Source organism: Sturnira hondurensis, unplaced genomic scaffold (genome assembly GCF_014824575.4).
Source record: "Sturnira hondurensis isolate 20B ecotype Veracruz unplaced genomic scaffold, ASM1482457v3 Scaffold0014099, whole genome shotgun sequence".
Lineage (NCBI taxonomy): Eukaryota > Metazoa > Chordata > Mammalia > Chiroptera > Phyllostomidae > Sturnira > Sturnira hondurensis.
In genome coordinates this window covers 1,696,810-1,711,635 of record NW_028086730.1, presented here as the reverse complement: position 1 = coordinate 1,711,635, position 14,826 = coordinate 1,696,810, and the positions used below count along the sequence as shown (strand labels likewise).

The window sequence follows — 14,826 nt, the reverse complement described above, 5'->3', positions numbered from 1 at the left end:
CTCTCCTGTGGCTTGTCTGTTCTTCTTACTCAGCCAGGGAAGGAAGTCACCCACGTGGGACCCTGGACTCAGCATTTGACATTGGAGAGGGACAGCGGGAGTGTTCACACCAAAGGGGTCACATTTCCCCAGTGGGTGGCCCCCTGGCCGCCCGCTGAGCCTAGCTCATTGCCGAGGGCGTTGGAAAGTCTTACCCAGCAGAGCGGAATCCACCTGAGCTGGGAGCACAGTAGGGGGCCCTTTGCCCCACCCCCCACCCTGGGGATGCCGACACCCCCTTGCATGATGGGTTCCAGCCGCGTAGTCAGCCCATCCCCATGTAGTTCTGAGGGCTCTCACAGTGACCGAGCGAATCCTGAGCCCCTGCTGGTTCCGGGAGAACGTCACGGTCAGCGGCGGGTTGGGCCTGGCGTGTGAGGTCCTGGCCTACGGGCGTCTCACACAAGGGACCTGGGCACGGACCCCCTGAGTCACTGCAGTTCGGTGGCACTGCCCTGGATTGGGTTACAGGCACCGTCGACACTATTTAGCTTCGTCAAAAACCAGCTCTGGCGGTAAGATTGGTGATTTCCCCAGTCCCCTCCTCCGTGGTTTGGGGGCGCCAGTGTGCAGCCAGCAGCGTGCCGTGGACTTTCCCACCAGTGGGGTGACCTGTCAGGACCTCCGCCTGCGTCTGAAGTTGATGTAAAAATTGTCGCACTCCAGGTTGCTGGAGCCGCGGTTCTCCGAGGGGGTTCCCTGGCCGGTGGCAGCAGCGTGGCCGCAAGACTCGCGAGGCGTGGGCTCTGAGCGCCAGCCGGACCTGCTGACCCCGACGCCCTGCCGGGCAGGTGGGGGTGGGCAGTCGGAGCTCTAACAAGCGCTGGGGCGTGAGATGCTCCGTGCACGTGCGAGGGGCACCCAGGGCAGGGGGGCCACTGATGCCGGGAGACGTGAGTCGACGGTGGGGTCAGGGCCGCGCAAACCTGGCCTCCCTCTCCGCGCGTCCCCTTCTACACTTGCCAGGCGCCTCCATCCAGACGGCGGCGAGAGGATCTCGTCCTCCGACCTGCAGAGCCGCGGGGCCCGGGTCGGAGAGGCCTCGGCCGTCCCGGGCCACGAGCCCCGGCAGGTGGCTCGGTGGCACCCGGGCCGCTAATCGGGCGTCTCTGTCCTCCCTGCAGAAGTGCCTCCGCTTCAACCCCGACGCCACGGTGTGGGTGGCGAAGCAGCGGGTCCTGTGCTCGCTGAACCAGAGCCTGAAGGACGTGCTCAACTACGGGCTGTTCCAGCCGGCCAGCCACGGGCGGGACGGCAAGTTCCTGGACGAGGAGCGACTCCTGCGGGAGTACCCGCAGCCCGCAGGCCAGGGCGTCCCCTCGCTGGAGGTACTGCGCCGGGAGCCCCTGCGGGGACCTGCGTTTGGGGCCTGGGGGCTGCCCCCGATCGGGCCGCGGGTTCTGCATTGTGCGGACATTTGTTAGCTGACCCCAGATGGGACAGGTGGGTGGGACAGGGCTCTTGCTGTGAACACGTCGCGGGTCCCACTCGAGTGCGTGTCACCAGGACATGTAAGTCCCGGGGGTGTAAGCAGGGCTTGCCGCTGACTCCCAAGTCCATCTTCCTGCCCGTGGGTACAGGGTGGCCGGTGGCCTTCCCGTGGTTAGCAGAAGCTTGACCTCCATTCTGGTTCTTGCCCCTGGAATGTGCTCTCAGAGCTGCCCTTGGGCCTCCGTGGTGGCCTGGAACCAACACACAGGTTGGCAGCCTTAACTGTGTCCCCATAAGGTGAGACCGCAGCCCCCACCTTTCTGACCCTTGGTGTGCTGCACTCCAAGGTGACATGTAGTGTTTCCACAGGATGTGATAAGACAGGCACACAAGTAGCCAGCACGGGTCATTTCTCCCCTTGCAGAACACGTCACGGGTGTTAGGGATGGTGTTCGTTTCCGCCTAAGTGGGGTCTGCAGCCTCCACGGCAGGAGGTGACTCTGTAGTCAGATAGGTCATGGGCACAAGAGCAAAGCCGAGGTCAACCTCCTTTATCACTGGAAAAAGAGCCCACCAGCTGGGACTCCTTCCCACTGCCCAGAATGACACCTGGCAGTGAACGCTGTGACATCTCCTGATGTCACTCGCAGGGACCAGAGGCGTGCAGCCGCTGGACGTGGGGCACAGCACCGCTGTCCCGGCCGAGTCTGGAGTCAGGAGGCGGGCAGAGGGATTCCGCAGAGCTCCCATCCCCCCGCCAGGCCGGGGCAGGGAGGTGGGCGCCTGCCTCCAGGACCCGCGGCCCTCCACAGAACTTCCCGGTTTCGCCACCGGTTTACTTTGGCACGCACAAATCAAGTTTCGGTCTGTGGGACAGAGGAGTCTTTCCTGTGGTCGAATCGCTGTGTTGTTCGGAGCAGAGGAGAATGCGGTTGTCCCTTTGGAAACTTCATATGGGATTAGACTTTGGGTTTCAGGATTAGCTCACCGGCTGCTGGCACCTTGGCTTCAGGGTTGTCACTCCCCTGTTCTTGTTTAAGCTCCCGGACTGTCACGGGGTCCGGGGACTGGGGGTGGCGGAGGGGTAAAACAGCACTTGCCCAGTGCCAGTTCTGTTCCTGGACACTCATGTCCAGTTCTCCGGCCTGAAGGTGACCTCCATGTGGCAGGCGAGGAGACTGCGTCTGAGCTGGAGGACGTGTCCAGCCAGGGCTTCCGCTGGCAGGACGGTGGCAGGGCTGGAATCGGAACACAGGGCTCAACTCGGAACCCCAGGGACTCACACTCGGTCAGCGTCCTTCCGAGGCCTTCTTTAGTGTGCCCGGCACGTCTCACTCTGGGAGGAGCCAGGGCGCTGGGAGAGGCCGCGGGGAACGGTGCCGGAGAATCAGGAGGCGGCCGTGAGGCCACGCCTCCTCCTGGGGCACAGTTACTCCATCTGAGCAAATGGGATCCCCGGTTCCTAGGATTTCCAGTTCCCAGGAGAGGCTGCCGGTGGAGGGTGTGAATCGTGGCCCCCCAGCCCCAGGCAGAGGTGGCAGGTGGCGCCAGGGCCACACCAAGGGCAGGCAGGCTGCCACCGAGGAACAGAGATCCCTGCTGATGCCGCGGACAGCCAGCGGGGCGGGCGGCCAGCTCCCGGGTGGAGGACGTTGAACCCATCTTCGGTTGGGTGCTTTTGTTTCTTTTCACGGCTTTCTGGCCCAGTGGCTGCAGAATCTCTGCAGAAGTTCCCCTCCGCCCTTTGTCCAGGGCCCCGTGTGCTGACACAGGTCGTGTCTGTAACCCTGGTGCGTCTGTGGCCCCGGGGACCGGCCCCAGGGAAGGCTGCTTGTCCTCTGAGGGGCCGTGTGTGATTCTCATTGTCCTTTCCGCCTGTTCCCGTGCCAGTTCCGGTACAAGAAGCGGGTGTACAAACAAGCCAACCTGGACGAGAAGCAGCTGGCCAAGCTCCACACCAAGGTACGCGGGTGCCTGCCACACGCTGGCGCTGTCTGTCCGTCCGTCTGTTTGTCCGTCCTCCCTGAGATCAGGGCAGCTCTCAGGGCAGAGACTCTTCTTCCCACCCGACGTAACCACTCAGATGGCCCCACCGGGTGTCTGACAGAGCCCCCCTTACGCACCGCTGTCCTCTTCTCTCTCACGAGGTGACAATGTGGAAGTGAAATAATGTCACTCAGTAGAGTGGAACCCACTTTACACTCGTCCCCTCTGGACTCCCCCCTACTTCTGAAGGGAGGGATGGCTTTCACTGCTGAACTAGACGCCGGCGCCAAAGCAGGTTTCAGCGGCCGTCTCTCGTACGATTACTGCACCGCCCGCATGAGCTGCCCAGGGGACATGCACGGGGACAGCTGGGGACGTGTCCCTACCCCTCAGGGACCCATGGTCATTTTGAGCCCATGAGATGGGAATGTCTCCCTTCACCTCCAATGGCTCGGTGACCAGGCCCCCCCATTCCTGGCCGTGTGGTCACAGGGCTCCCCCGAAGGTGGACTAGCCTGAGGTAGCAGCTGCCCCGTGGGTCCTCCATCGAGGCCGCTGCTGGGCGAGGGACGAGACAGTGCAAACTCCGGTCCGGGCGCCTCATTCTTCAGGGGTGGAGTCAGAGGGTCTGGGTGGCCCCTGGACACTTTGCCTTTCACAGTGGTTCCCGGGGCTCGCCCCTGAGAGAGCAGAGGGACGTCCCGGGGCTGTCGGCGAGGACAGGGAATGGTGAGGCTTGTCCCAGGACAGGACGGCAGCCCCGATCCCTGGAGGAGGCCTGGGGGCACCCCGTAAGGAACCTCCCCTCGAAGGGCATCTCTTGTACAGACAGCCTTATTCTTTATTTTCCTCTTTAGACCAACCTGAAAAAATGCATGGACTATATTCAGCATCGCTCGGTGGAGAAAATTGTGAAGATGCTGGACCGAGGCCTGGACCCGAATTTCCATGACCTGGAGACTGGAGGTGAGAGCGGACACAAGGACCTTGGGGACCTTTCTGGGACCTAGGCTTGGCGAGGCCAGGTGCTTCTGTGATCTGATTACCCGTGTGTGCGCGGTACCCGTGCTCCTGGGCTTTTAAAGGGCCTTCTTGCTGTTCCCCGAGCTCTGGAGGAGGCCGTGTTTGCTCACACAGTGTCGCCAGCCGCCTGCTCGTGCCCAGCAGCTGCTCTGGACTTATCTCTGGACTGAGTGAATGAATGAGTGAATGAATGGAGTGAATGGTAGCATGCGTGGAGCTGGTTCCTGCCAGCCTGGGGAGACAGGCATCCACACGCAACGGTCTTGCGCCCCCTGCTGGAGACCAAGTCCCTCTGATTGTGCGGGATGCAGCGGCCAGAGACTCATAGTCAGAACTACTGATATTCGGGACTGGACATTCCCTCCCTCCCTCCCTCCCTCCCTTCCCTCTTCCTTCCTCCCCCCTTCCTCCCTCTCTTCCTCCCCCCTTTCTAACAGTTCCAAATGAGCACTGCCTTTTCTCGAATCTTGTGTTTTTTCTCTCCCCCGGTGTCACTGAGGCAGGGTTGACGGGTGACGTGTGAGTGTCAGGCACAGGACGAAATGATTCACCATCTGTGTGGACTGCGGGGTGACCCCCCCCGTGAGTCTGCGTGTCGTCCCGCCCCTCACAGGGTCACGGCCCATTTCCTCAGGACCAGACTTTTATTTAGGACCTGCTCTCCCACACACTTTCATAAGTGCAGGGCAGGGTTGGCTAGAGGCAGCATTGGCTGGAGCCACCGTGCTGTGCTCCCCTGGCCTCCTCTGTCCCAGAGCCGAAGTCTGTGCTTTTTGACCCCGTCACCTGTCCCCCACCCCCGCCCCACCTCTGGCAACCGCCAGCGGGCTCCGTGTGTGTGTGTGGGCGGGGGGGGGGGCGGGGGGGGGCTGCATGTGTTCCAATTCCACCCACCGGTGAGATCATCCAGGATTTGTCTCGGCGTGGCTGACTCACGTCCCCGAGGTCCGTCCCTGTTGTCACGGACAGCAGTTTCCTTCTCTGTGTCTGGCTAACACCCCGTTGTGGGACTGGGTGATTCTACGTGGTAGGCGCTGTCCCCTGCATTGTAGGATACTCCTGGTCCCCGCCCACAGATGCCAGTTCATCGCCCCTCTGTTGTGACAGTCAAAAACGTCACATCACCAGTGTCCCCTGGGGATGCACAATCCCGAGAGCCCTGTGTCGGAGGGACAGGCTGAGGTTGGTGGCCAAGGGGGGGCTGTCGTGGTGAGCCCCGACAGGCTGTGATTCCCAGACACCCTTGCCATGTCTCACCTCTGTTGCCTTGTTGACGAATTTGTGCAGGAAACATCCCCGCCCCCTGTCCCCACAGTCCCTTACTTGTCCCAGAGGACTTCCACTTTTCTCTGAGACCCCTGCCCGAGGTGGCCGCTCCCCTGGGAATCCGACAGACCTGTGCTCAGTGGCAGTGGTGAGCAGCGTCATCACCGGGGGTGTGGGACATGTATGGTCCCCATCAGAGACGAAGCATAAACCGCGTGTCGCACACGTGGGCCCGGCCGGGCTCCACACCCCACGCCAGCGGCGGGGAGCGGGCTAAGTCCCCGCATCTCCCCCAGAAAACCCAGGAGGCAGAGACGCCTCTATGGCGGATTTAGAAGCACTTGGAACAACGCCCAGTACATACGGGGAGGCCAGGAAATGCAGGGATTAGGAACAGAGGGAAGTGTCGGTCTAAACTCACGGCGCAGGCGCCACTCCTGGGGACCTGGCTGGGCGGGTGCTCGGAGGGGAGTCCGGCCGCTGTCGGGGCCCCAGCCTATACTGAGCACGTGCTGGACAACAGAGTGACTCCTCACGAACTGTCCAAGTTTCTGGGCCCTGGGGCCTCGCGTGCTGTCCTGTTAGCAGGCGCTTCTCTGTGACAAATCTCCTCTCGGGCTCAGGAGCGTGCTTGGCTTGACAGCGACAGTGGGGGCCCGTGGAGAAGACTGAGCGGAAGGAAGATGCATTGTAACAAATCTTGTCATCCTCCGTGGCAGCCAGTGACACGCTGGTCCAGGGTCATCTGCCCGGGGGCGGGGGTCCCTTCTTACCCCCGTCCCCTTCATGGCGGTTTCTGTCCTGCCTTCATCCTGCCCTGTCACCGGGGCTGTTCAGGCCTCCAGCGGGCCAGACCAGGAGCTCCCAGCACACGACTCCACATCTCTCTGGGTCCTGGCAGCTCCAGGCCTGTGTCTTCCGAGATGCCTGGGGAGGTCCCGAAGCCCAGACGAGGGGGCCGGGCATCTGCCCAACAGACCTCTGGCTCCTGCTGGGTGGGGGGCCTGGGACGTCCCAGCAGGGCAGGTGTGCCCCCGGCCCACAGAGTGACAATGTGGAAACCCAACCTCCACCCCCATTTCAATCTGCACGTGACCCCAGTTATGGCCACCAGTGCCACAGGGGTGGCCTGAGTCACGCTTGCTAACTACGTGGACTGTCGAGGTCACGGGCAGGTGGGGCCGGTGGCACTCCAGGGTCCCTTTTAGAGCGAGTCCCGTGACCTGGCCGCTGTCCTCTGAGTGCTGGTCCCTAAGGGTGTGTGTGTTTGGACCCCTCAGAGACGCCCCTGACCTTGGCGGCCCAGCTGGATGACCCCGTGGAGGTGATCAAAGCCCTGAGGAACGGTGGGGCTCACCTGGACTTCCGCGCCAAAGATGGGATGACGGCCCTGCACAAAGCCGCCCGAGCCAGGAACCAGGTGGCCCTGAAGGTACCGTCTGAGCCCGTCTGCATGGTCACGACCCCCCTCCGTCCCATCCTCCGGGCCTCACCATGGTCATCCCCAGTGACCCCAGATTATTCTACCCGGAGTTTGGGAGCACAGTCTGGATCCCCTATCCTGTCTGCGGGGTGTTCTTGCTTTTAGCATCTGCTGTTCACGGAATCAGTCTTCCCTGTGTCACTCACGGGCTGGTGACAGCCAGCCAGGCCAGTGCTGACTCCTCCATGGGGGGACGCTGCAGGCCCAGCCTGTGAGCAGTGAGCCTGCCTTGCTGCCCCCACAGCCCAGGGGTCTCGGGGAGCCGAGGCTGGGGTGCAGATTTCACACTCCACTTCCTTCCCACACTCCTGCGTGCCCTGGACCTGGCCTGGTGCCCTGTCTGTGGATAAAAGGGTGACGGCGCCCCCAACCCCCCATCAGAGCCCCAGGATTGGGGAGGGAGCGCCCCAGCTGAGGGCCGACCCCGGGGCAGTGGTTCTCTCCAAGGTCATGGTTTCTCTGCTCCCGTCAGCTGCGCCTTGCCAGGGCCACCCTCAGAAGTCATGTGTTCAGAACGACTCCGCTTGTCCCCCTCCCCTGGGATGCACACCGAGACACAGGGTGCTGTGTTTTCAGGTTCAATAGCTCCTTTTCTTTTTTGCCTACAAATGACATCCTTGTCGTACGGCTCTCCGCAGGTGCACTGGGGTCAGAGGGCACAGGCAGGTGCCTGAGTGACCCAGGTTCACGTCAGCAGGGTCTCCCCATCTTCCGGACGCGGGAGCTCGTCCTGTGTGCCTGGCAATGTGTGCTTGCTGGGCCGGAAGCCTTGTTAGAGCTGGGGCATCGTTCACACTGGACGGCCCGGGGAAAGCTCTGGGCCACAGCGCTGGGTCGGCCATGGCCTTGGGGGGGCGGGGCTGTGACAGCCATGACCCCACGTTCCGTGTGTTTTTCTAGACCCTCTTAGAGCTCGGCGCCTCCCCGGACTACAAGGACAGCTACGGCCTCACGCCGCTGTACCACACGGCCATCGTGGGGGGCGACCCCTACTGCTGCGAGCTGCTCCTGCACGAGCGTGCGGCCGTCTGCTGCGAGGATGAGAACGGCTGGCACGAGATCCACCAGGTAGGCACCGGCCCCGGCGTCCCTTGTGCCCGACGCCCAGCCCCTGGGACGTTTGGATCAGTCACCAGCATTTAAATAGCTGGGGATACTTACCCAGAAATACACGTTTCTGACTTCTCTGGGGGAAGTGGGAGGTCAGGTGAGCCTGTTGTTGCGTTTCCACACAGCGAGGCGACTGGTGTCCTGAGCGCCCTGCCCCCTTCATGGGAGCTGTGAGCCCTGCAGGTGCCCACTGCCCTGGGTGCCCCTGAGAACTGGGGGCCAGGCGCGTTCAGGGTGCAGGCGCCCCAGTGCAAGGCTCCACTTCCATACACTCAAGAAGCAAGTTTCCCAGGCCCCACCTGGCCACAGTGGGGCTGTGGGGGCGTCAGCTGCAGTCCTGGCAAGAAACGGAATCCACCCGATGGCTCAGATGGACCGTCTTTCATGGACCAAGGTCACAGAGAGGAAATTGTGTCCCCAGATTCTGGGGAGCCGGGCAGAGGAGGAGGGAAGTGTGCTGGAGGGACCCCGGGAAGCGCCCCAGCCTAGCCCTTCTCCTGCCCTCCTGTAGGCCGAGGCCTGCCAGAGGCAGCCAGCTGGGGAGCCCGGTGGTATGGGCATGAAGGCCAAGGTCTCTGGGTGGAGGAGGGTGGACAGTGGGTCTGAAAGAGCAGACTGGGAACACCCACCTGGGGGGCCAGTGGAATAGGCTGGGACAGGAAGGGGCTGGCCACTCTCCATCGGCAATGACTGTCGTTGACCCCCAGTCCATTCCCCTCCACCACCACCATCACCCGGGAGGGTCAGGCACCCCCCCACCCCCCGCACACACACACAGGGGTCAGAGGGCCGAGGGGTGCCAAGGTGCAGCAGGTGGGCTGGGGGGTGCAGGAGGTCCATGCTGCCTGGCCTTTCTCGTGCTCAGCCACTCCTGGTTCATCAGCACCCCAAGGCCGGTGGGGTGAGTTGGGGCTCTGCTGGTGGGGGGCTCCCAGGGGCATGGGCCGTGACGCCGCCCCCTGGGTCTCAGTGTGCTCATCTGTGAGGTGGGTGCCAGCAGGGCCTCCCAAACCCGAGGGAGTTTAGCCAGAGCTAAAGAACTGGGTGCTCAGCCTGTGTGCTCAACAGCAGCGCCTGCAGTTTCTGCAGCTGAAGTGGGGACCCAGGTACCTGCTCTGGGGTGACTGGGGTAGGGCAGTGGTCCCAAGTGTCAGCATCAGATATGGGGGGAGGTGGTTGTGGCTCGTGCTCTGGGTGGTTGGTTAGTATTTGGGAAGCATCCTGGGCGGCAGGGCCCTCGCTGTCTCCAGGACTGACTCACCACAGGAGGGGTGGCGCCTGCAGGTGAGCGAGCCCCCCCAGCGTCAGAGCGCCAGGGACACAGGAAATGGGGCCAGTGCAGCCCGGCCCAGAGGCTCGGTCCCCGGGCTCCACGTCCCCGGGCTCCACAGCTCTGGCCTCAGCTCCCGTCCTCAGCTCCCGGCCCCAGCCGGCCGAGCCCTTCTTCTCTGCTCGGTGGCCTCACTCTCGCAAATCCTACTTTCCTCGTCTAATTCACGTGACAGTGGCAGCCACCTCCCTGGTCTTTAGGGACGGCCACCCAAGATGAAGAGTGTGTGTTGGGTGCTGGCTGTCCCTCTCTGAGGTGCTGGCTCCTGGGCGGGCTTCTGCTCCTGAGACCCACGGCGTGGATCGCAGGGCCCAGCACAGAAGCCGCCCGGACTCTTGGTCCCAGGCTGCCCTCCCCCCACTTCTCCCCAGCTCTGCATTTGGGGTCCTTGACTCCCCATTTTGCTCCCTGCTGACGCCTCCCTGGCCGAGATGGTCCACCGCCCTCTAGTGGTTGTTCTCTTTCCACGAAAGTCTGGGAAAGCCCCTTGCCCTGGGGAACCACCAGGGTTGCCCCAGGAAGGTGGCCGCAGGCAAGTCACTGCCTCCCGGGCCTGGCTGTCCTCACCGGCGGTGACTGTCAGGGGAGTGAGGGACGCCAGGTGCCCACAGAGGCGGCCAGCTGGCCGTGGTGCTCCTCCTACATTTTCACCCTCCCCACTAGTGCCCCACACACTGCTTGCACCGCCCGCCACACCCGAGAGCAACCCTAGCTGAAGGGTGCTTGTCCCCCCTTCTCAGACAGTTAACGGGCCCAGGGGCTATGAGTGGCTTGCCCAAGGCCGCAGGGCCAGCGGTGGCCTGAGCCTGCTCCCTCCCGCTCTGCCCACACCCAGCCCGGTTCTTTGTCTCGCCTGCAGGCTTCCAGCCGGAAGCCACCCCGAACACGGGCGGCGCCTGAGGGGCAGCTGGGTTTTGCACCCACCCATGCAGCGGGCTGGTTCTGGCTCCGCCCTTTCAGGCAAAGCACCTCGGAGTCCTGGGGTGTCCAGGTTCTGCTTTTCGAGTCTGTCCCTCTGTCTGTCCAGCACCCTGGGGTGTGGACAGCTCCCCCACAGCCGTCCAGCTCCTCTTCCTTTGCAGGCATCCCGGGCGCCCACAGCCAGGCCTGCCCGCAGGTGTGGCAGGCGGCTGGTCCGCTGTCCTAGTCCCTTGCGCCCCAGCTGGGCAGTGCACTGCAGCACGGCTGGGGTGCCGCGCCCCCTGCAGGCTGTCTCCGGAAGAGCGCTTTTTTGAGCTCCCGTCTGCAAAAGATCTTAACACATTGTTACTCCCATCACCCTGGTATTTTTCCTGATTCCAAGAGAAATTCCTGTTCAACACGGAAATCTTTCAAAAACAAAAGGGTACAAAGAAGGGAGTGGAAAATACCTAAATGCTTCCCCACAACCCAAGAACTTGGAGGATTCCCTTTGTAGTTTTGCTGAGCAGCTTTGGGTCCACCGGCACACCTTCCCTGCTGCAGCTCCCACCTGAATGAGTGCACGAAGAATGGAAGAATGGATGAGTGAATGAGGAGTGAGTGAATGAGTGAACGAATGAGCAAACCAGTGATGAATGATTGAATGAATGATTGAATGAATGAGTGAATGGATGAGTGAATGAATGAGTCAACACGGGAGTGACTGACTGAGTAAACAAGTGAGTGAGTGATGAATGAATGAGTGATGAATGAATGAGTGAGTGAGTGGATGAGTGAGTGAGTGAATGAGGAGTGAGTGAACACATGAACTGCCCACCGGGCATTTTGCCTGCCACCTCTGCTTCTGCAGGTCAGCTGGCCTCCCGTTCTCAGGAAGGGCTTTCTCTTCCTGGTGACTCACTTGTTGGCAGCCGTGTGGCCTTGTGGGCTGGCTGCTGTTTACTCAGCAGGTCCTGCTCTGTCACCGCTGTCTGCCCCTCAGGATGGCTGCTTTGTCCTCGGGTCACGTCCCCGCTGGGTTTCGGGCACTGTCCTTCTGGCTCTCCGTTTCCGGCCCGAAACTGGCCGCTCCTCTAGGGAGGCTGGCTCTTGAGCAGAGAGTGGTACTTAGAGCCCAAAGTTGGGCCTGAGGTGTGCTCACGGCCCCCGGGCTGCTGCTGAGCCCAGGCGTGCCTGGGAGAGGGAGTTCGGGACGTGTGCCTGCATGTACACAGGTGCACCCACATGTACACGTGTTCCCACAGACTTTCATTTTTACATCTCTGTGTGTTGAAAGCCATGTATCTGCCCTGGTTGTCTCCTGCATCATATTCGTCACGAGAAGCTGTCTTCATGGTCCTTCGTTTACTTACTCAGCAGCCGGTCTACTGGCCCCTCTGGCCTCCACCCCTGGGTGTCCCCCACCCCTCCCGCTGCAGCTGCCTCCCCTGCGAGCACTGCCTTCATCGTGTGACAATGGCCAGGCACAGGGTCAGCAGAGGGGGTCCTTTGACCCAGTGGGTGGGGTTTAAGCTTGCAACTGTGGGAGAGCGTTGTTTTGTTCTAGCGCCTGTGGGAGTCTCCTGCTGGAGAAAGTGTGGAAGGGGAAGGAAGCCCCCGAGCCGCCGGTCCTCTGACCCCTCTGCTCAGAGTGCGGGGCTCTGCTTCCCCTCGGGGCACCGGTCCCACTGCCACCCCGGGTGAGGAGGGAGGGGCGCCATGCACCAAGCGGTGTAACACCTCACACGTGGATTAGGTGGGCGACGGGGAACAGTGAGTCTGCACGGAGTGCTCAGTGGTTTTGTGCTGACGCAGTGCCCTTTCCTCCCTGGCGGCGGGACAATTAAATTAAGCTGTAGCCCGGGCTTGCCCCCAAGTGGCCGCTGGGACCGTGCATGAGCTGGGGCTCCGTGACTTAAGGAACAAGAATCCCAACGCGAACTGCTGAAGGGGACGATAAAAATGATGCTCAGTCTCCATGTCTGGAGACGTCCCGGCATTGTTGTAGCTGGGAGGGGCTCGGGCTTGTCGCCTTGGCTGTCTCTCTCTCTCTGTCTCTCTGTCTCCCTTTGCTCCCATGTGGCCCCTCTTCTGCAGTGACAGCCCCCAGCAGCTCTGGGGTTTCCTAATTTTCCTTCTGGCCATCCTGGAAGGAAGAGAGGACTTTGCTCTCTTATTTCTTCTGACAAATGTTCTGGCCTCCGGCCCCCTGGGGCCCCCTGGGGTGGCACGTGCTCACTGCCCCAGCTGTGGGTCCCCGAGCAGCAGTGGGGTGGGGGTGCCTCTGAGAGAGGCTCAGGGGGCCCCACAGGAAAATGCAGACTCAGGAAGGGCCCGTGGGGGCTGGGCAGGTACGACGTTATCTATAGCAGCCGTCTGCTTCATAAATTAATGAGATCATTTTTCTGGTGATATAACGATTGTAAGTGGATGTTTCTCAGGTTGTTTTTTTAAGGTAATCCAATTAATAGTTTCAATATCTCCCATGTCATCTGTCCTCACTATTAATTGGTGAGACGTAGCTCTTTCCTGGAGGCAGGCAAAGGGGAGCTCCCCTCCCTCCGTCTCAGCCATCAGAGCACCTGGCCACTGGGCCCACCGCCGCCTCCCCCACATGGTGGTCTCCTCCCACCGGGGCCTTCGTCCCTGTCCACGTGGGGAACGCTGGGTCAGGACCCCCTTTCCTGGCCTTTCATGTCCTCCCATCCAGGTTGTCACCCGATGTCACCCTGTTGGGACCATGGGGGTCACCCCTTTGGCGCAGCCCATCACTGGCTGGCCTTCCCTGAGGTGCCCAGGACGTGTGGGTGGGTGGGGCCGGGGGTCTGTTGGATACACCTTGCTGCCCAGGGCCATGCACTGTCCTGCACCCTCTGCCCGAGCTAGACGGTATTCCTGCCACCCCGGGCCCTCCTTGCTCCCTGGGGGCCAGGGTGGGGGTGCCGGCTCGGCACTGAGCTTCACTTGAGCCCCCCGAGGCCCGTTGCCCCTCGTGATTCTCATGAGAACCCTTCGAGGAGTAGGGCCTCCATTACACAGGCTCGGAGGGAAAGTTCTACACAGGGTCCAGGTCACACTTTCCCCTGTGGAAGGGCTCCGAGAAGGCTGGGTTGCACTGTGGGGCTGCCCCTGCTGCCTGCCTTGGGTGGGTTGCATTTTAAAGCCCTGGGGGCTGCCCCTTGCCCAGAGGTGGGTGGGTGGGGGGTCTCTTTCCTGGACACAGAGGCTGAGCATGCCCACCCCTGACTGTTCCATACCTGCCCCAGCAGGGTGGGGTGGAGGAACTTGGATGAGCCCAGCCAGGGCTGGCCGCTGAGGCCGAGGGAGAGACAAGTGGTGCCTCTGAGCGCTGGGTCTATGGGTAGGGCAGTGGGGGCCCCTCCCAGGCTCCTGTTGACCCGCCAAGCGCGAGTCTTGAATAAGCACCTTCTCACCAGTGCCCAGCCAGGGCCCGGGCTGCCCCCCTGAGGCTCTGGGTGTGGTGGGTGCTGATGTGTTTTTTGGGGCCCGGGTCCAGAATGGGGGGGCAGGAGGGCTGGTCTGTGGCCCCGTAGGGGGGCCCCGAGGGCGGGGCGGAGCGCCAGGTGGAGCTGGGTGCCGGGCACTGCGGCGCGGTTCCAGCTCACGGCGTGTGCTGTCGTTCCAGGCCTGCAGGTACGGCCACGTGCAGCACCTGGAGCACCTGCTCTTCTACGGGGCGGACATGGGGGCCCAGAACGCCTCGGGGAACACGGCCCTGCACATCTGCGCGCTCTACAACCAGGTCAGTGGGCGCGCCGCTCGTCCTGCCCCCGCTTCCGTGACGCACGGCGGAGGGGGGCGGGGCACGGTTTCGCGGGTGCTGGGGTCCAGGGGAGTCCTAGACGCTGCCGAGGAAGGTCCCCCTGCCCCTTCTGTCTTCCATTCTCCTTCTCTGACTTCAAAGACCTCGAGTCTGCGCAGTGGTTGGGGCGGACCCCGCACGGGGCAGAATGGGGTCGGGCTCCCCCACGTGGAGGCGTGAGGGGCAGACCGCTGGTCAGGGTGACTGCTGGGGGCCCCCGGGGCTCGCTCACGCTGCTCATCCCCTCTGCTGTCCCAGTTCCAAGCAATGAGTCCGTCTTCCTGCGCGATGTCCCCGGCCTTGGCCTGAACCCAAGTCCTTCCCTGCCCCGTGGAGCGGTACTCCACGGCCGCACCCAGCCCCGGCCCCTCGGCCACCTGAAACCCCACTTTGCTTCCAGCTATTACACCCTGGAAAACTGCTCCAAGGCAGACA

At 62.4% G+C, this 14,826-nt stretch overlaps 1 protein-coding gene across 5 annotated transcripts in view; it reads left to right on the top strand.

Annotated features, from left to right (window-relative positions):
- The window catches only part of SHANK2 (SH3 and multiple ankyrin repeat domains 2), a 285,739-nt gene that overhangs the window by 30,765 nt on the left and 240,148 nt on the right, over nt 1-14,826 (top strand). For all 5 annotated transcript variants that reach the window (XM_037062593.1, XM_037062592.1, XM_037062594.1 and 2 more), the window contains exons 3-8: nt 1,164-1,367; nt 3,361-3,432; nt 4,314-4,422; nt 7,026-7,177; nt 8,129-8,296; nt 14,215-14,331. In XM_037062593.1, the coding sequence (XP_036918488.1) occupies nt 1,164-1,367; nt 3,361-3,432; nt 4,314-4,422; nt 7,026-7,177; nt 8,129-8,296; nt 14,215-14,331 (822 nt within the window). The remainder of the gene's footprint in view (nt 1-1,163; nt 1,368-3,360; nt 3,433-4,313; nt 4,423-7,025; nt 7,178-8,128; nt 8,297-14,214; nt 14,332-14,826) is intronic.